The 20,935-nt window shown below is 46.7% G+C and overlaps 1 protein-coding gene across 1 annotated transcript in view; it reads left to right on the top strand.

Annotated features, from left to right (window-relative positions):
- The window catches only part of USP42 (ubiquitin specific peptidase 42), a 52,860-nt gene extending 31,987 nt beyond the window's left edge, over positions 1–20,873 (top strand). Inside the window, exons 5-18 of the mRNA XM_036240117.1 lie at positions 1,363–1,465; positions 2,359–2,426; positions 3,800–3,870; positions 5,504–5,586; positions 6,453–6,564; positions 7,595–7,735; positions 7,906–8,006; positions 9,109–9,262; positions 11,486–12,202; positions 12,323–12,417; positions 13,911–15,398; positions 17,010–17,311; positions 19,075–19,117; positions 20,294–20,873. Coding sequence (XP_036096010.1) covers positions 1,363–1,465; positions 2,359–2,426; positions 3,800–3,870; positions 5,504–5,586; positions 6,453–6,564; positions 7,595–7,735; positions 7,906–8,006; positions 9,109–9,262; positions 11,486–12,202; positions 12,323–12,417; positions 13,911–15,398; positions 17,010–17,311; positions 19,075–19,082 — 3,443 coding nt within the window. The 3' untranslated portion in view covers positions 19,083–19,117; positions 20,294–20,873. The remainder of the gene's footprint in view (positions 1–1,362; positions 1,466–2,358; positions 2,427–3,799; positions 3,871–5,503; positions 5,587–6,452; positions 6,565–7,594; positions 7,736–7,905; positions 8,007–9,108; positions 9,263–11,485; positions 12,203–12,322; positions 12,418–13,910; positions 15,399–17,009; positions 17,312–19,074; positions 19,118–20,293) is intronic.
- The last annotated feature ends 62 nt before the right edge of the window (positions 20,874–20,935 follow it).

The following is a 20,935-nucleotide window of genomic DNA, read 5'->3' as shown; positions in this document are numbered from 1 at the left end:
AATAAAGTTAATTATACTTTCTTTGTTTTATCCTCACTCGAGGACATTTTTGCATCTATCCTCAGAGCTAGAGGGAGAGAGGGAGGAAGAGAGAGACACATCGAATGGTTGCCACCCACACAATCCCAACGAGGACGGGGGGCAAACTACAACCGAAGTTTGTGCCCCTAGCGGGAACCGAAACCAGAACTCTCTGGTCCGGAGGCCAACACTCTAACCGCTGAGCCAAACCGGCCAGGGCAAGTTAATTATACTTTTAAAGAAAAATTTATACCATAGTTCAGCAAATTTGTGGACAAATTTTATGTTTTCAATTTAATTTTTAAATGACTTTAAAATTTTTCTTTTGCATTATAATGATACTGACAGGTTGCATGAAATTTTCTTATGCACTTTGTGTATGATTTTGCAATAAGCTTTTACATCATCTTAATGAACTGAGTGGGAATAAAAAATGCATGCAAATTAAAAAAAACAAACCCCTAACTCTTAATCTGATATCTAGCTAGGTAATTATAGGGGTGGATAATTATACATTTACAAATTATAATCCTTTTGCCTAAAAGCTGCTGAAGATTAAAGAGATGTTATATTGGCTTTGGCATTATTAACAGGCCACAGTAGACAATGTAAACATTTTTTAAACATTTTGGATCCTGGCAAAATTTTAGCCAAGGGTGATTTTCTTTAAAAAAAAATTATATATGCATATATATACACATGTATTCTTATGTATATGTGTGTGTGTGTGTATATATATAAACATGATTACTATTTTTAAACCTAGTCTTAAAGAAAATGTCATTGCTGTGTGTTTATATGTACATACATCATAAAATTCTATGTAGGATGTTTTACTGTTATTTATACTTTTTAGATTTTTTTTACTATGTAATTTTGTCTTGCAGCTGTTCAATTAGAAATGGACTGAAATGTTACTGAGAATATAATATGCAAGTTATCAGGATAGAATTTAGATGGGTTTGTACATTGATGTTCTGCAAGGGTTCTCTTAGATCAGTGCCAAATTTAAGATGTGTGCACTAACATAACACTGTGGACACATTTTTAAGGCAATACAGCCAAAGTTGAATTTACTCAAGTACAATTTTATTAACTTGCTAAAGCCACAGATAACATCTCTGTACCTACTCTCTGGACTCTCAGAAACTAGTCCATGTGGATTTTCAGTGGTCTAAAGGGCAAGATCTAAGCTCTTCTTGGGGTAGCTTGTTAGTGCTATTCCCTCATACGATGATTATCAGGTATTTTCTGACTACCATATTGTTACAAGATATAACTCCTGGGGGTTATAGCCTGGGCCTATTATGTGACGATAAAGCTTTGTCTTAAACTTTATAGGTATAGCTAGGCACTTTCGTTTTGGAAACCAAGAAGATGCCCACGAATTCCTTCAGTACACTGTTGATGCTATGCAAAAAGCATGCTTGAATGGCAGCAATAAGTAAGTACAGCAGCACCGCTGTGGTCTCCCCGTGTGTTGCCGGCTTGCTGGATTCAGTTTGCCTTTTACGATGAAGGTGCAGAGCTGTGTAGGCTTCGCTCTTTGACACTCTGCACTGCGTTGTCCTCAAGTAATGTGCACTATCTCAAAGTGATTAAAATGTAAAAGCTATGCTACTTTACAATTTGGATTTGTTTAATTATAGATGTCAGGAAATGAATATTGGTCTTGCCATTATTTAATTTCTGTGCATCAGCATCCTTTGGCAGATTCAAACTAACCACTTCTTTCTGGTTATGCCCTACATTATCTCTGTAGGCCTCCAGTCTCTGAAACCTACATTTGTTCCTATGTCTTTCTCACTCTGCTCTATTACCAATTCCTGAATTTCTTCTTTAAAGTCTAAGCAGACTCAAGAGGGAGACTGGAGAAACAATTAGACAAGTCCTAGCCCACTTGCTGTTGCCAAACACGTGGGAAATCTCCATTCCATTTCCACTGCCATCTGCACTGCCTCGGCCAGGCTCCCAGTGTCTGAACGAGGATGCAGCATGGAACAGGGAAGCGCTCCGTGTCCTGCCCTCACCAGCCAGGCCTCACACTCAGTGTCACAGTGGTACTGAGGTGTCCTCCTCCTCCTCCTCTTGCTTCAGGGCCAGATGTCTGCCTTGATTTAAATCCCTTCCTCCATCCTAGCCTACTTCTTTCTTGCCTCTCCCACCTTCACTGTACCCTGGTCAGGCACGGCTGTCCTCTGGCTGCCACATCTGGTTTTGTGGCTCTCCCACCTAAATTCTTGTTCCTCTGTAGATGTACATGTTTTTTTGATCTGGCCATAGCGTGTGCAATTGCTGTAGAACTCTTCTCTCATATCAGCGTTCACTGTTTTTCAGATTAGACAGACACACCCAGGCTACTACGCTCGTCTGTCAGATATTTGGAGGATACCTAAGATCTAGAGGTAAACTTTTATTTAAAAGTTTGATAAAGTGGCCCTGGCCAGTGTGATTGGTTGGAGCATCGTCTCATGTGTCCTGTGGGTCAAGGGTTCTATTCCTGGTCAGAGCACATACCCAGGTTGTGGGTTCAACCCCTGGTTGGGGTGAATGCAGGAAGCAACCAATCGATGTTTCTCTCACATTGATGTTACTCTTCCTTTTCCTTCCTCCCTCTCAGAAATCAATTAAAAAAATATATCCTCAGGTGAGGATTAAAAAAAATAACTTTAAAAAAAAATGCCCTGGCCAGTTTGGCTCAGTGGTTAGAGCGTTGGCCTGAGGTCCAGAGAGACCCGGGTTCATTTCCCGCTAAGGGCACGTACCTCGGTTGCAGTTTGTCCCCGGCCCTGGTTGGTTGTGAGGGTGGCAACCACTTGATGTGTCCCTTTCACGTCGATGTTTCTCTCTCTCCCTCCCACTCTATCTGAATAAAATATCGAAAAAATGTTCTTGGGTGAGGATAAAGTGCCCAGCTGGTGTGGCTTAGTGAATTGAGCATTGTCCCTTGGACTGAGAGTTCCTGGTTCAATTACCAGCCCATCAAGGCACATGCCTGGTTTTGGGCTCGATCCCCAGTAGGCAGCCAATTGATGTTTCTCACGTGAATGTTTCTATGTCTTCGTCCCTCTCTCTCTCTCAAAAAAATAATAAAATAAAAGTTGATAAAGTGATACATGCATATGGTTTTAGAAAATGCAAACTGTAGGAAGGGTTAAGAATGGAAAGTGTGTCCTCCATCCAGCTCAGATTTCTGAGCCCCTTTCTCAAAGACAACCCTTGACAGTTTCTAGTGTCCTTCCAGCAGCTTCCTGTGCATAAACAGACTGGGAGCATATTAGATGTATTTCTTTCATTTTTCTCCTAACATTAGAAGTCTTTTTAAATTCCAGCACACATAGGTGTAACACAGTCTTAAGTCCCTATCAAGGGCTACTTAGGTCATTTCTAATTTTTTAAATTAGCATCAGTGCTTCCTTGACCATCCTTGTGCACATCCCCTTATGTCCATGTAAAAGTGTATATGTAGGATAAATTCTTAGCATTAGAATTTCTGTATCAAAGGGTGTGTGTATATAATCTGACATTGCCATACTGTCCTTCCAAGAGGTTATACCAGCTTACATTCCAACCAACAGTGTACGTGGGCCAGATCCGTGACACTTTGATTCACATTGTGTAGCATTAAAAGTTTTTGCCTAATCTGATATGAGAAAAAACTGTACCTTGTTTTAATTTTTTTATTTTGAAGTAGTATATTTGTACTCTATCATTTTAATAGTTGGGATTGTCATAACGATTACACTTTGCTTATCTTTACATTTTGTTTTTATTTCAGTCAAATGTTTAAATTGCAAAGGCGTTTCAGATACTTTTGATCCATATCTCGATATAACACTGGAGATAAAGGTAAGCTGGATCATTGTGGTGACAGTTAAGTGTAAAAACCAGTTATACTTCACATAACTTTATGTATTTGTAGTTCGCTTATAATTAAGACTAACTTGTTAGAGAAATGAATTTAAATTTTTAATATGCCAAGACCTTATTTACAGGTGATTATTTAAGCTTTGTAGTCGGCATCATAAAAAACTTAAACACCTGCCCTGCCGGTTTGGCTCAGCAGTTAGAGCGTCGGCCTGTGGACTGGAGAGTCTCAGGTTTGGTTCCCGCTAAGGGCACGTAACTGGGCTATAGTTTGTCCCCGGCCCCAGTTGGGGTTGTGTGGGTGGTGACCACTCAATGTGTCTCTCTCACATCGATGTTTTTCTCTCTCTCTCTTCCTCCCTTTCTCCCTCCCGTTCTATCTGAAGATACATGCAAAAAAAGTGTCCTCGGGTGAGGATAAAAAAAAACAAAACTTAAACACCTAATCTTTTTATTACCCTTGGATGTTTCACTTAATAAATCTTAATAAAACCAGATTCTGATACCTATATTAGCCTTGGGTGAAGTTATTATTTAGAAATTGTTTTGTTTCTTCCATGTTTTGAATTCTAATTGTTTTGTTCTTAAGCTTAATTTTTCTGATTTTGAATGTAATATGTGTTAAAATGAGAAACATTGCAGATATGTATATGATCCCATCCCACAGAAGGAGCTCTTCCTATCACTTTGAAATAAACTGTTCCAGAGTATGTTACATACTGTTCATACAAATGGGGTTACACTTGAAGTCTGGCCACTTGCTGTTTTCATTTCATTCTGCTTGGGGATCTCTGTGTGTGCTTTGGCGTTTGTGTGGTGGGCCAGTGAGTGGATAGACCACACTTTACATGCCTGGTTCCTTGCTGATAGATATTGTCTCGTTTCCGTTTTTATACTTTTTTTTTTCTATTCTCACCTGAGGACATTATTATTATTATTATTGCATTTATTTTCAGATAAAGTGGAAGGGAGAGAGGGAGGAAGAGAGAGAGAGAAACATCGATATGAGAGAGACACATCAACTGGTCGCCACCCACACGAACCCAACTGGGGCCGGGGACAAACTGCAACTGAAGTATGTGCCCCTAGTGGGAACCGAACCCGGGACCCTCAGGTCCACGGGCCAACACTCTAACCGCTGAGCCTAAGTGGCCAGGGCCGTTTTTATACTATTTTAAATAATGCTTCAGCCAGCAACCTTTTTATGTATTTTTGTTCACTTTAATCTGCTCTTTTTGTTGTTGTTAATCCTTACCTGAGGATATTTTTCCATTGATTTTTAGATAGAGTAGAAGGGAGGGGAGAAGAGAGAGAGAAACATCGATTGGTCGCCTCCCACACTGGGGTTGGGAGTCAAACCTGCAACCTAGGTATGTGCCCTTGACCGGCAATTGAACCTGAGACCATGTGGTCTGCAGGTTGAAGCTCTAACTGCTGAGCCAATCTGCCAGGCAATCTGCTCATTTTAATGTAAGGGGAAATAACTTGGTGTGTCTCCATATAGAAATGAATGTCTTAATAACAACATTTTTTTTAATGTAAAAACTCCATGCTGAGTGTCCTTCCTCCTCACAAGGGGCAGGGAGAGGTAACATGTGCTGCCTTCTCTTCCCAGGCTGCTCAGAGTGTGAACAAGGCGCTGGAGCAGTTTGTGAAGCCCGAGCAGCTGGACGGCGAGAACTCCTACAAGTGCAGCAAGTACGACAGGGTGCTGCCTGGGTGGGGGTCCCCTTAGCTGCTGATGCCGTCCCAGGGGGTCCTGTGTCTGTCCTCCAGGGCCGTGGCACACAGCGCTGTGTGTGTCCTCTGCAGAGATGAGACAGCTGGGCCTCACTTCTGGGGCTGTGCAGGGAGGTGCCACCTAGGGTGTCATGTCTGTGCCCAGCAGCAGCGTTTTCATCCATTCTGTTGTCAGGGTGGTCAGGGTCTTCATCTCTCTGGCTCCTACCCAAGACTGGGGTAGTATCTGTTCGAAACCTCTAGTTTTGATTATTCCTTAATATATTTCCCCTGAAGTTAAGAGAGCCTGTTTTAGAAAGCCCAGTTTCGTATGTTTTAAGTAGAGTTTTAGTTTATAGGCAGGTGGTACAAATAGTCATTTTGTGGGGAAGAAGGCTTCCTTCTGTCCAAGCCATAGGGATTTCTCTTTGTGTTAAACTCCATGGACATTTCTAATCAATACTTTTCTTCCTTTTGTAGCTAGATAGGGTTTTGTTTTCACACAGTTATACTAGCCTGAAAATCTGTTTGTTTTTCAGTTTGTTTGAATTGACAAAAACCTGTGTTAATCTAATTTAAAAATATCAGTGACCGGTGTGTCTCTGCACCTCAGAATCATCCCAGCTTCCGTTCCCCTGTCATGCTAATTAAGCAGTTTCCCCAGTATAGTAAATTTTTATATTTTTTATGACGGGTTGAAAGGGTTTGTGTTTCTCATCTAGTATCCTCTTGGAAACTTTAATTTAGAATGTTTTAGAGAAATAATAAAACAAAGACTAAAATATCAAAAAAATAAAACCCCAAAACTTAATCATCTGAATTTTTTTGTTTCTGTTTATTTCAAGATGTAAAAAGATGGTTCCAGCTTCAAAGAGATTCACCATACACAGATCCTCCAATGTTCTTACTCTTTCTTTGAAACGCTTTGCAAATTTTACTGGTGGAAAAATTGCTAAGGTATGTAGATGTTAGTGACCTTTTATGTTGAGTCTTTCAAGGCTAAGTGTCAGTAGCTATTAAGGGTTATAAACAACCTAAGTGAACAGTTTTGTTACCTGGTATTCTAAGTTCTTCCAGAATTTGGTAGTGGAATAAAATGTCAAATCATTGAGCTAACAGTATGTTCTGTGTGTTTAGGGGAGAGAGAGAGAGAGAGATTCTTTATTGATTCTCTAGAGAGAGGAAGGGAGAGAGAGACAGAAACATCGATGAGAGAGAACATTGATTGGCTGCCTCCTCCATGCCCCCACTGGGGATTTGGCCCACAACCCGGGCATGTGCCCTGACTGGGAATCAAACCAGTGACCTCCTGGTGCATGGGTCGACATTCAACTACTGAGCCAAACTGGCTGGCCTGAGTTATTAAAAATAAAAATAAGTGCCCTGGCCAGTTTGGCTCAGCTGTTAGCGCATTGGCCAATGGACCGAAGGGTCTTGGGTTTGATTCTCAGTCAAGGGCACATACCTGAGTTGCAGGTTTTATCCCCAGCCCTGTTCTGGTCATGCAAGGAGGCAACCAGTTGATGTGTGTCTCTCATATCAGTGTTACTCTCTCTCTCTCTTTCTCTCTCTCTCTCTCTCTCTCTCTCTCTCTCTCTCTCTCTCTCTTCTCTATCTAGAAAATCCATGGGAAAATATCCTTGGGGAGGATTACTAAAAATAAAATAAAAATAAGTGATGACTACAGTCCAGAGTTGTCATTTTGTTCCTATCTCCTTTGATGGATTTGAAGAATTCACTTAATGTGGATCCTTATTTATTCAAAAAAATAAAGAATATAGTGGAATTGCATTAAACAGGATTCAGATATGTTTCAGGTTAATCTTGTCTTTTGAAATGGGGTTCAACGAGTTAGGTTTCTGCTAGAATATCATAGGGTACAGAGGTCTGCAGGTACCCTGCCCTGCCCCTAAACACCCCACACCTGAACATGTGGAACAGTCTGCGCCTTCAGAAATGACGTTCCTTTTTCCTTGTTTCTGTTTAGGATGTGAAATATCCTGAATATCTTGATATTCGACCATACATGTCTCAACCAAACGGAGAACCAATTATTTATGTTTTGTATGCAGTACTGGTACACACTGGTTTTAATTGCCATGCTGGCCATTACTTCTGCTACATAAAGGTAAGCTGTGTGGATTTAGAACACACTTTAAGGGAACACTGGCATTCTTGGAGGGCAGGTGGGACTCTTACAGTTAGAATGTGGGATTCCATTTTTCTTTCGTTGCTCTAGATTGGTGCTCCTTCCTTAGCTAATCGTATCAACTATCTCTTTTATTGACTCCCTTGCAGGCTAGCAATGGCCTCTGGTATCAGATGAATGACTCCATCGTATCTACCAGTGATATCAGATCGGTACTCAGTCAACAAGCGTATGTTCTCTTTTATATCAGGTATTGTCAGGAAGACAGATTTTCAAGTTTTCCATTATGTCATTTCTGTTCATCTCATCAACATATTTAAATTCAACACTGGGCTATTCTGAAAGCAGCAGTGTGGTGCTCGGGGGAGTTGGGGGCACCGCTTCTGAGGGCGCGCCCTGCGTTTGCTCGGCTCCAGCTCTCCGGCAGGGTCACCGTACACACATTTCGGGGAAGGGGCAGGTGACAGCTGAGGCAGGCAGGCTTCTGCTGCGGGTCACCAGCTGGGGGCCTGGGGGCCGCGGAGGCCTCGGGGAGGGGGCTCCAGCAATGGGTGTGGTCCCCGCTCAGTCACTGAGCACAGGCAGCCCGACGCCTTCCTGGAGAGGGCCTGGGCCGGTACCCGCACCCCCGCTCATTTCTCTCCCGATGTTGCTGCGGACTGACTCGCTCCTTCCTTTGCTGGAAGTGTGCGGCCTTGGAGACAGGTGTGCTTCAGGTACTCGTTTGTGATGGCTGTAGAGTAAGAACAGTCTGAAATTTCAACAGTAGCAGAATGATCAGATAAATTATAGCATATCCAATATGTTGAAATATTATGCAGCTGTTAAAAGTGATTTGCATGAAGCTTTTTTTTTAATGACTTGAGAAAGTGTTCAATATATATAGAGGAAAAGAAGTTTGAAATTTACACTGTTATTGGAAACAAAACCCAAAAAAACTGTATAGGCTTAAGTGTGGAGGATAACCTCCTAAATCTGAACAGCAGATGCCTCTAAGGGGTGAGATGTGGCACAGTGGTTTTGTTTCTTTCTAACTTTTCCAGATATTACAGATTTTCTAAAATGGTATGTATGTATTTATAAGAACAAAATATAATTAAACTGAAATATAATTAAACTGAAAAGCAAAATAGCTTCCAGACAGTGGCATCCTCAGAATACACAGTTAAATGTACTATTTTGCCAGTTACCCTGGTGGTTTCCCAGTCTGAGCACCTGCATTAACTTGGACCTAGAGGAGAGCCTGTGTGCAGCTGTCCCTGCAGCAGATCGGTCTGTTACCTGAGGCTTATAAACGAATCTCTTCTGAGACGTCCTGTATAACCATAAGCAATGTTACTCTCTGTCCCCAGGTCCCATGATGTAAAAAATGGAGGTGAACTTACTCATTCCGCCCACAGCCCCGGCCAGTCCTCTCCCCGACCCGTAATCAGTCAGCGCGTCGTCAACAACAAACAGGCCGTGTCAGGGTTCATCGGACCACAGCTTCCTTCTCACATGATAAAGGTAACATTCCATGGGTAGAACGTAACCTTTATGTTAATTTTTTTAAATGTGTCATTCAAACCCTGAGGCTAGTTGCAGTAGTTGCCATGGCCTCATGTACAAATTAATTTATTGTCAAAATAATATATTCAAGCTATTTATTATAAAATATTTAAAATGCATAGCACATCTCAGTGTGTGGATATAATGATCTAAGAAGAGAGTCTGGTGCCCTGGCCGATTTGGCTCAGCGGTTAGAGCGTCGACATGCGGTCTGGAGAGACCTGGGTTCGGTTCCCACTAAGGGCACGTACCTCGGTTGCAGTTTGTCCCCGGCCCTGGTTGGTCGTGCAGGTGGCAGCCACTCGATGTGTCCCTTTCACATCGATGTTTCTCTCTCTCTCTCTGTTCCTCTCTCTCCCTCCCACTCTACCTGAACAAAAAAATGGGAAAATGTTCTCAGGTGAGAGAGAAAAAAAAAAAAAGAGAGTCTGGGTATAAGTTATTTAAATGCTAGAGAGTTTAGCTCTCACAATGGACTTCTGTTCACTTAATGGATTAAATATCTGAGAATCTGCCCAGGCTGGTTTGTCTCAGTGGTTGGAGCGTCAGCCTGCGGTCCAGAGAGACCCGGGTTCAGTTTCCGCTAAGGGCACGTGCCTTGGTTGCATTTTGTCCCCGGCCCTGGTTGGATCGTGTGGGTGGCAGCCACTCAGTGTGTCCCTTTCACGTCGATGTTCCTCTCTCTCTCTCCCCCTCTCACTCTATCTGAACAGAAAAAATGGGAGGGTATCCTCAGGTGAGGATTAAAATAAAAAATTTAAATATCTGAGGATCCTTCATTAATGCTGGACTCCAGGAAAAGTGGCTCTGTTACACACAGAACACTTTTATTATGTCTGGTTAGCTCTTTCAGGGGCATGGCATTTTCTGTCTACTGTCCATCTGGGTTTGACCACACTCCCAGGAGGCCTGTTGGGGAGAACGGATGGCATGCCTGGGTCTTGTGACCCTCCAAGGCTTTGTGGAGCAGGGCCCACCTCTTGGTAGACTTCCGTGTAGAGGTCATGAGTGGCCTGTCCCCATGTTGGAATCCTCTATGTCATCTGTGCTGTAGTGTTTTTGTTTTGTTTTTTTATCCTCACCCGAGGACATTTTTCCATTTTTTTGTTCAGATAGAGTGGGAGGGAAGGGAGAGAGAGAACGTCGATGTTTCTCTCGAGTGGCTGCCACCCTCATGACCAACCAGGGACAGGGACAAACTGCAACTGAGGTACGTGCCCTTAGCGGGAACTGAACCCGGGTCTCTCCGGACCGCAGGCCAACGCTCTAACCGCTGAGCCAAACCTGCCAGGACTGTGCTGTAGTGTTTTAAACAGTCTTTCAGTTTGAGTTTAATTGGTTTTGAATCAGCAGATTGTCTAGTTGTGTGCTGTTTCTTAGGGACATGGGGCAGTGTTTGGATTATAGCAGGAGTCACAAATCCAAGGCTTCTGGGAGCTGAGAGGGCAGCAGGTTCCTGATTTAGGCTCTTCGTAAGAGTGAGATCGGGACACTGGCTAACCGGAGAACACGTGCCCTGTGTTGAGGGGTGGCTGCTATTGGTTTTTCAAGAGTCTATCTTGTACCATGAAACCTTCCAAAGTTAAGATTGGAACTAATTCAGATATTTAAGAAAACATTGTGAAGGCCAAACAGAACTCATATATGAACCACAGTTCACCCATGAACTCCAATTTGCAGCTAGGGTGTAGCCACAGTAGTTGGAATCTGGGATTCAGAGACATCGTGGTGGGAGGGGGTGAGGGGATGATCTAGCCGGTGGTGTCTGAAGCTGCTCTTCGTGTCTGCCATGTGACCCGCTCCCTCACTGGTGGCCAGCAGCAATTCCCTGCTGGCTGGCCCCCTTCTGCCTGTACAGACTGGGCTCCCAAGACCCAGCCTAGGACACGTGACTCCTTGCCCAAAGGGGCCTGTTCATTTCTGTCCGATGCAGCAGAAAGAATTTGGTCTGGGCACTGTTCTCTGGCAAGAACAGTTGTCTCTGCTTGTTGCTTAATTATCAGAAAACGATGACTGTGAAAGGTTAATGGCAGGCAGGAGCGCACAGGAAGTGTTTCTAGGTGTGTGGAGCTTGTTATTTATTAAAAGAAAAAGACCAAATGGGAAGGGTCTGTAGCCAGAATGAATTTTCTGAGACTTTCTGGAGCTCTCACCAGTGGGCTGGGGTCTTCTTGCTTCCAGAACTCACCACACCTGAATGGGACCGGATCATTGAAAGAAACGCCGAGCAGTTCCATGTCGAGTCCTAATGGAAATTCCAATGTCAACAGGGCTGGTCCTGTTAATGCTTCAACTTCTGTTCAAAACTGGTCAGTTAACAGGTCCTCAGTTATTCCGGAACATCCCAAGAAACAAAAAATCACGATCAGTATTCACAACAAGTTACCTGTTCGTCAAGGTCAGTCTCAGCCTAACCTTCACAGCAATTCTTTGGAGAACTCTACCAAGCCTGTTCCCTCTTCTACCATTACCAGTTCATCTGCAATACAGTCTACCTCGAGCACGCCTACCACGCCCGTTTCCAGTCAAGTTACAAAGCAGATGGCCCCGAGTGAGTCCTGCTCCAAGCCCGTGATGAATGGCAAGTCCAAGCTGAGTTCAAGTGTCCTGGTCCCTTACGGTGCCGAGTCCTCAGAAGAGTCTGATGAGGAGGCAAAGGGCCTAGGCAGGGAGAACGGTCTAGGTACGGTCGAGAACTCAAATTCTTCTGCTCTGGATGCTGAAGAAGACGAGACCTCTCCGCATGAGCTTCGAGAACTTGTGTCTCTAAATGGTGCTAATAGTACAGACAGTGACCTGAAAGAAAATGGTCTGTCATTTGATGGTGCCAGTTGCCAAGTCCAGCCTGCTCCGCACTCAGAAAATCCCTTTTCTAAGGCCAATGGTCTACCTGGAAAGGTGAGTGAGTGTCGGGGTGGGGGCGGGCAGGCTTTGCTCTGGCTCGTTCTGGTCACGGCTAGGTTTCAGGAGGGATGGAGCAGCAACCAGATTTGAAGCATCTTTGTTTTTTTATTGTAGTTGATGCCTGCTCCTTTGCCACCTCTCCCAGAAGACAAAATCTTAGAGACCTTCAAACTCAGCAACAAAGGGAAGGGCTCGACAGATGAACCAAGGTAACAGAGTCACTTAGGAGGAAATCACAGTGGTGCCCATGGGCCTGTCACCAGTTGAACTCTGTACCAGTTTTATGATGAACCTTTGAATCCTGGAATGACTTGAATGACCTATAGAATTTGTTAATTTGCTTTTTAGAAAAGTAAAGAAAAAATGTATAGGGTCTGATAGTCCCGGGAAGCTTGATGTCCTCAAACTAACATTTTCTTCTCCCTAAGCATGTTATGAGTACACGTCTGAATTTGGCACCCAGCACTGTCTCACTTAACCCTTTCAATGACAACTACATGATGTATTCGGTTACACGGCAGTGGTTCTCAACTATCAAATAGCAAATGTTTTGTTTTACGCCTCTAGAATTTTGAAATTAAATGTATTGATAAGTCAGTCCTGCTTCCACATTCATTAAAAAAAAGTCAGTATAGTATATTGACCTCCAGGTAACGTAATGGGAATGAACGGAAAGGATCGTGTAATGCAGCTGCAGGTCAGCATGTGGAGGCCAGGGAGACTGCGTGAGAGGAAGCAGGCGCCCGGCTGAGCTGCGGCCAGGTTGCTGCGGATGTGACAGCCAAGGGCGTGGGCGCCTTCGGGGGCTCAGCACCACATACATTCGCTGTCAAGGATGTGACGTCCTCGTGGTGGACAACTTTGAAGTTCTGACCATCTCTAGATTGACACAGTAGTTGTGTTCCTAGATAATCTCGTTTCCATGGAAACTGCCAATAGTAGTGTCACCGGGGCTTCCACCCACGTCAACATTGGAACATGGGATATAGGTCCCTCACTCATTATGGGCCTGCCTGCCTTGTCCCCTGCCCACCACTGCCAGTAGGGCTCCCCCATCACTGTGACAACCCAGAAATGTACCCACATTTTTGAATGGCCCCCGCAGGTGGTGTGCCCTCGCTGAGCCACCGTAGGAAAGGCTTACTTATTAAAATGGAAGGAGTCGATCGTCAATCGTGTAGGCAGAGGACGCCCACTCCCAGTTTACCTTGCTTTCTGACTTTGTTTCTTTCCTAGGCTAGCTTACTTTGTCCTCGCATGTAATGTGCATGAGAATTATTTCATGTAGTTATATAAACCAAACCGTGCATGTATTGTAACCAAGTGTGTGTTGCATTACATGCTGACTTGAGAAACTGCTGCGCTCTAGAAAACTTTTGGGTATTGACTTCATGTCCCAGATATTTTCCTGCTAAAATTGGGGTCTGCTGTAGGGTTTTTATTGTCTCCTGGCAGCTTCCATTAGCCTCCAGTACACCAGGAGGCCCCAGTGACCAAGGGCAGAGTGCGTTTATCAAAGCCTCAGGGGTTCCTAATAGTAAGTAAGCTTACTATTGGGTTTCAACCAGATATATTAAGGGTATAAAATACTTAGTAAATGAATGTTTTGAAGTGTTTGTCCCTGTGAGCCAATGACAAAAACCCATAAAGCAATCTGGCAAATGACTAATTTGTTTATTTCTTTGTTTTGGTCGTGCTGCAGTGCAACTGGAACAGAGGGAAGCCTGACAGAGCATCCCGAGGTAGGACTGGAGCCCGGCAGCCCCCCTCCGGACCCCCGGGAGAAGCTGGAGACAGTCACGAGTCTTAGCAGCAAATTGAAGAAGGCTGTGCCACTCCTGGACCCCAGCATCAAATCTACCAAAGAAGTCGTCTCTGAAAGCATTTCAGCAAAACCTGAGGAGTCTTTCCCCACTGTCAACCATCTTTGTAATGGCAACAAGAGTACCGCTGGGGACGATCACCTGTCTGAACTGTGTGACCCTGGGAATTTAACAGGTGATGAGAGCAAAGCATCCCAGGATGTAACAGGGACATTAACAGAGAGTCCCCGGGACTCGGCAGCAGTGGAAGCCACGGGGCGGCTGAGCCCGAGTCCCTTGGCATGTTCCAGGGGTGACAGTGAGCAGGAACCCTCAGTTTACAGCAGCCGAGACAAGTGCACGAACACTGAAGACGTGTCTGGAATCACGGGTGTGCCTGCAGACGGGCTGCCCTCTCCTCAGCTGGACAGAGTTACAGAAAACCGTTCAGAAGGGGGTGGAATTCCCGAACCAAGTCCTGGGGAGCCATGTGAAGAAAGTAAGGCTGGGCAGAAAGTCCAGGAGCATTCTCCAGTTAAGGAAAAAATCAGCAGCCTCCGCAAAGTTGACCGAGGACACTATCGCAGCCGGAGAGACCGCTCCTCCAGCGGGGAGCACGCGAGGGACAGCAGGAGCAGGACGGAGGACCGCTACCACGGGAGGCGGCACTCCTACACGCGGGAGCGTGCCCTGCAGGCCCGCTACAGGCCCGAGCACTGCGGCGGGGGCCCGCACCACCCTTGCCAGCACCGAGGCCTGGCCAGGCACCACCGCCACCACTCCCGGAGCACAGGAGGGTCCGACCAGGACTGGGGCAGGTACCACCACTCGGAAAGGGAGCACTCCTGGGGCCGGGAGAAGTACTACTCAGACAAAATGAGGTGGGACAAATGCAGGTATTACCATGACAGGTACACCCCGTACACGGCAAGGGAGGCGTGGGAGTGGAGGCCTTTGCACGGGGACCGAGACTGTGAGCGAGACTGTGAGCGAGTGGGTCAGCATGGCGGCCGGCCGTACAAGGACTACTATAAAAGCAGAAAGGGCTATGAGCTGGTTGCCAAAGAGAGGGAACGCCCCCACTTCAGCAGCCCCCGGGCAGGCCCAACCCACGCCCTGCCCCCCTACCCTGAGAAGTACGCCCACGAGAAAATGGCTCTGGTACCCGAAGGCAGCGGTTGTCACCTCGCCGATCGCTTTCACGACCACGAAACTGTCAAGTCACGAAAACGGAGGTACGATAGTATAGAGCATAATGACACACACGTAGAAAAGAAAGCCTGGAGAAGCTTGCAAAGGGACCCTTTGGAAGAACCTAAAGTGAAGAAGCACAAAAAATCAAAGAAGAAAAAGAAATCCAAAGACAAACACCGAGAGCGAGACTCCAGGTGAGGGCGTGGCCACGCGTGCAGCAGTGGGCGAGGCTAGTCCTCAGCTTCGCCTCCTCTCCGACCCGGCTCAGTGCCGCGGAGGCCGGGCCTGCCCATGGGTTCGCTCTGCGTCTCTCATTGCTGTGGGTTTGAGATCGCACTGTTTTTACAGATTTTAAAAATTTAGCTCTGCTTTTAAGTTGTATCTTACTTCACAGTATCATAAAATGCCTAAAAATCTCATTTTTCTAAATTGCCATTTCGATCAATGCTTTATATCTCTAGGAGTAAGTGTGTGATGCTCTGTAAATGGAAGCTTGGTTCTTTGACTTCACAATTGGTGCTAATACTCTTAATGGTCAGATGTACTTACATTGTCATATCTGTTAATATTTTCTTCAAACTCATGACTTCCAGGGGAGCAGAAAATGGGAAGCCACCGTCGCATTGATATTTGCCTACCCTAAGTGGGGATCTGAGATGCATTTTTTTGTTGCCTGTGTCTTTGTCTATTTTTCTGTCTCCATTTCTCAATTTGACATCTAATTGGGAAATGTATTTTTGTATTCTTAAAAAGCTAAATTGGTCAGCAAGTGTCTTGAAAATGTCTTATCCATGATGAGATGGATGAGCACAGCTAGAATTACTTACACATTACACTGTATACACTTGACATCTCTTAAAATTGAAACCTTGGGAAAAGAGTACCATAAGCCACTGGTGAATGGTGGTTAGTGAGAGGAGGAGCTCATCGGCCCCTCCTGGGGGGCTGAGACACCTGCAGAAGGGTGTTGCCTCAGCCACTAGTTTCAGGAAGGGTAGTACATCCTTCCTGCAGTGTTTGGCCGCCCACCTTAGCTCCTGAGCAAAGCTACATGCAATGGTGGGGTGGGGCTGAGATGGGTGAATTTATGACCGTGGACTTTTAAAAAAATTGTTACAATGCATTTGTTTGGTTTTGGTTTTGTTAATCCTCACCTGAGGATATTTTTTCATTGATTTTAGAGAGAGTGGAAGGGAGGGAAGGAGCAGGAGAGAGAGAGAAACATGATGTGAGATACACTTGACTGGTTGCCTCCCGCATATGCCCTGACCTGGGCCAAGGATGGAACTTGCAACCCAGGTACATGCCCTTGACCAGGAATTGAACCCTCGACCCTTCAGTGTGTGCGCTGATGTTCTGATCACTGAGCCACATTGGTCAGAGCCCAATGCAATAATGGTACAAGAATTTTACCTGTATTTGCATAATGAGTGTCCACAGTGTGGATGTAAAAGCCAAGAACCAGCCCTGGCTGGTTTTGCTCAGTGGTTAGAGCATCAGCCTTTGTACCAGAGTCGAGGGTTCAATTCTGGTTGGGGCACGTACCTCAGCTATAGTTCGTCCCGGCCCTGGTCGAAGTCATGCAGGGGGCAACCAGTCAATGTGTCCCTCTCACATGGATGTTTCTCTCTCTCTCTTCCTCTCTCTCCCCTCCCCCCCCCCTCCTCCTTCCCTGCACTGTACCTGAGATAGATGGAAAACTATCCTCGGGTGAGGATTTAAAAAAAAAACACACCCAAGGACCAGTTCTCTTTGAGGTGGTTCTGTTTTTTTGGTCTTTTGAGTTCTGGCTTATTCTTCTGCAGGCATCAGCAGGACTCAGATCTCTCAGTAGCATACTCTGATGCTGACATCCACAGACACAGAAAAAAGAAGAAGAAAAAGAAGAGACATTCAAGAAAATCCGAGGACTTTGGTAAAGATCCAGGACTGCACTTAGCTAAGGCCGCCAGCTCTGAGACTGCTGGCCGTGCCCGGAGAGCGGACGGCGGCCGCCCCCTCGCCGAGGGCCCGCCTCTGGAAGGTGTGGGCCCTTTGCGCGAGAAGGCAGAACGCTTAAGGATGGAGAGCAGGGATGGCAGGTGTTACCCGTCTGAGTGTGGCCAGGGTAAGAGGAGAGACTTGGAATTAAAAATATAGGAACTGGTATTTTTGCAAAAGGTGGAAAACACAGGGAAGAAAACCCCAACGGCAGTAGGAGCCCCTCCCGCCCTGCCTCCTCCACCCCGCCTCCCCCAGGGGATGTGCTCTGTGGCCCGCGTAGGTGTTCAGCACTGACCCCTTACTGTTTATGGAAAGTCCGGGTTACATGGACCTGTGCCTAACAGAACCTCTGGACATGCACTTCTGGGATTTAGGGCTCCAGGTATCGAGTGTTTGCCTCATGAAGGACCAGAACTTTTGTTTTTAAACCATTTTTGATATTATTTCTCTCCTGAATCCTTAAGCCTCTAGCATTCTGAGTATAACCTAGAAGTCACAGTTTGATGACGGGTCATTAGGGACGTCAGCTGTTGCGTCTCTTGTGGGCTCTGGCTCCTGATGAGTGTGTCTGGGTGTCCTGGTCTCATCTGCTCTGCACAACTGTGCCCCTCGGAGTCCATTGGGTAGCCCTTTCTATCTGATTGCACTTAAAGATGCCCCTCCCCGTTCTATCTGCCCCAGTGACCTTCGACCCTGGAGAGCAGCCCCGAACTTTTGAGAAGGTGTGATGTAGGGTAGCGGGCCAGACGGGCGTCGGCAGATTGCAGCCTGGGGGACAGAACCAGGCAGTGAGAATGGCCTGGACAGCTCACGTGGCTGGAGGAGTCCACGGTGTCCTTTCCCACGGGGTTGGAGTGCAGTGTGGAGTTGCAGCGGAGCAAGCCCGGCTTTCATGGCCTTCGTGGAAGTCCGCCAACCCTGCCCTGGACACCGGCGCTCACCCTGCTTGTCCAGAGGCCTGTTGGTTCTCGACTGTCCTGGCCTCAGCTGAGCTGTCAGTGTTGGGGGCAGTCTGCCCACAGGGGTTGACAGGAGGGACCCGTGGGCCCAGTGTGCCAGGAGAAAACACACTGAGGCCCGGAGTGCCCGTCGGGTGGTGAGTGCCCGTCAGGTGTGGGGGACGCGGGCGGCCGCAGCAGCAAGAGAAGTCGAGCAGAAGTGGTATTTGCTCTTTGAAGAATCTAATATGTGTATTTTCAGATTGGTTTCCCATCAGCATGTCAGTGATTTGGGGAAGGGGCTTGGTGAAGATCAAGTCCCTTCTCCCCTCTGCTTAATGAGGGGCTGTTGTGCTGGGGGTACCAGGGCATCCACATTGCTGCCAGACCCCTCCCGTCTGGCCCAGGTCTCCAGTGGGGGCCACAGCCAGAGGCTGCGGCACAGTGGGGGGTGCGCCCACGGGTGCTCTGGAGGGAGTAGGCTGAGTGCCCACCTCGCCGGCACGGCACGGCACGCTCTGCTGAGTCCCGGGCACTGTCCGGCCTGTTGTCACCGGAGGGCAGTCACCCAGCTTTCCACTGCCAGCGTCCCTGTCAACCATGTCTGACATGTGTCCTCTGTCTTGCCATCTTGACCGCTTACCTGTCGTTCAGACTTTTTCTCTGGCTCTCTGAACCCCCACCTCCTCTGCTCTAAGTGTTCCCTCCTGATGTGACAGGCTGGTCCGCTGGGGCTGACGGGCGTTCCCGCGGGCGTGGGTGGCTCCGCTGCTGCTTCCCACGCTCGTTCTGAGTAGCACAGGGACGGGCCCCCTGGCAGCTCGCACCGGCCGGCCGGGCACTGCTCCCGTGCGAAGTGGCCGAGGGCACTCACTTGACGCGCACGCAGCGCAGGACCAGGCGTCTGCGAGGCCATTAAGCTGTTTCTTAACCTTTGCTTGCGTTCTAGGTGACTGAGAACTTGGCCTCACACACAGAGTTCACTAGTTATGGTAAGCCGCTTTCTATACTTCGTAACTGTTGGTGGAGGCGCTGTGGGGGGCAGGTATGGGGCTCCCCCAGCAAGGGCAGCTGACCCTGACGCTCCCTCCTCAGCATCCCGGCCAGGGGCACCGCGTCCCTAAACTCAGTCACTGTTCCTGCTCCTCCCTCATCGGAAGAAAAGAGGCACTGACGTTATCAGAGTAACAGTCATGGGAAACATTTGGAGAGATGGAGAATCCAGTCTCCTAACCCACACCCGCCAAAGGGCCTGAAAGAGGGGCCCTGGAGCCTCCATCTCTTCACACACCCCGGGGCCCGGCCAGAGCACCCACAAATCAGAGGCATCAGACTCCACCCCCCACCATTTCAGACAAAAAGGACTTAGCTTTAATGAGATTTGGGTTTTTTTTTTCCCCTTTCCTTTATTGATATTAGAGAGGAAGGGAGAGGGGGAGAGAAACATGGATGAGAGAGAACATCGACTGGCCGCCTCCTGCACGCCCCCCACTGGGGCCCACACCCTGGGCATGTGCCCTGACCGGGAATCAAACCAGCGACCTCTTGGTGCAGGGTCGACACTCAACCACTGAGCCACACCGGCTGGGCAAGGTTTGGGTGTTTTATACCTGGACAGTGTCACGCAGTTGACCGCTGACCTTTTCAGTGGCCCCGGGAGATATAACTGACGTCCTGTGCCCTGCCCTTGCTGAGGGAAAGGGGAGAGGGAGCCATTTTGCCCAAATGTGTAACTTCTTGTCAGCAAGAGGGATTTTAAATGGAACTTCCAAGTGTCCACAGAGGGTTAATGTGCGGTTAGTTCACGTGCTTTATCAGAGTTCTCCAGGGAACGACCTAGGCCTGAGGCCTTCAGCTCGTCCCCTGTCCCCCGAAGGGACTGAAGGACTGAGATGGCTCAGCCACCGCTGGGGTCGGTGGGCAGTCCTTCCCAGCAGAGGGCGCCCTCTTGCCGAGCTGTCTGCCTGCTCGTCCCGCACACCTGGGCACCGCCCAGTTCCTTTACTGCCCTTCAGAAAGGCACAGCTAGTGTTTCAGGAAGGAGAGCTTCCCAGAGCCCTGGGGGAACTACCCAGGATCCGTGAATTAGTACTGGTGTGAGGAGGCGGACAGGGCCCACCTGGGCCCCACCAGACCTTTGTTCCAACTTCCTGCCTCTTGTTTTTCAGATTCAACATGTTCAACAGAAGCCATCCCCAACCCAGCTTAAATTATAAATATAGAAAATAACTTTGTTCAAATCTGCGTGGTGCTTCTTTAGTAAATACTGTACAGATTTTACCATGGAGAACTTTTTTTTTAGTTTTTACCTTTTCTTAATTACCCTTATTCCAAATGGATGAACACTTTCTACAACTGCTGAGCATTGTAAAATACCATGTATATAAGTCACATTAAAAATACCGCCCTGGAATAGAACATCTCAAATGCTGCTTAATCACAGACTCAGGTTGATCACTCGTATTCCATGTGATGCTCCTCCAAGTCAGACATCCGGTCCAAGACCAGCCGGGAAGCCATGGGATTGTTAAAGTAAACAACTGACAGTATGTATATTTAATTTAAAGACTTATTTAAAGACCCACAAGCTCTCAACTAGACTTTTGAGAGCAGTCTGTTTTCTGTAATGTCTGATACTAGAAACTAATTTGCTTCATATTTTAGTTGTACTCGAGATTTGAAGGTGTATTTTATAGACAAGTTCTGTTTTTGAACTTTGTGGAACTATTCCAATCAATTTACCAGTTATGATGCGTATTTACATTATGAATGTATAATCCAAACATTATTTGTAAAAGCCTACTTTTTTT

This window comes from Molossus molossus, unplaced genomic scaffold (assembly GCF_014108415.1).
Source record: "Molossus molossus isolate mMolMol1 unplaced genomic scaffold, mMolMol1.p scaffold_m16_p_4, whole genome shotgun sequence".
NCBI classification, from domain to species: Eukaryota; Metazoa; Chordata; class Mammalia; order Chiroptera; family Molossidae; genus Molossus; species Molossus molossus.
This window is presented reverse-complemented; position numbering and strand designations above follow the sequence as displayed.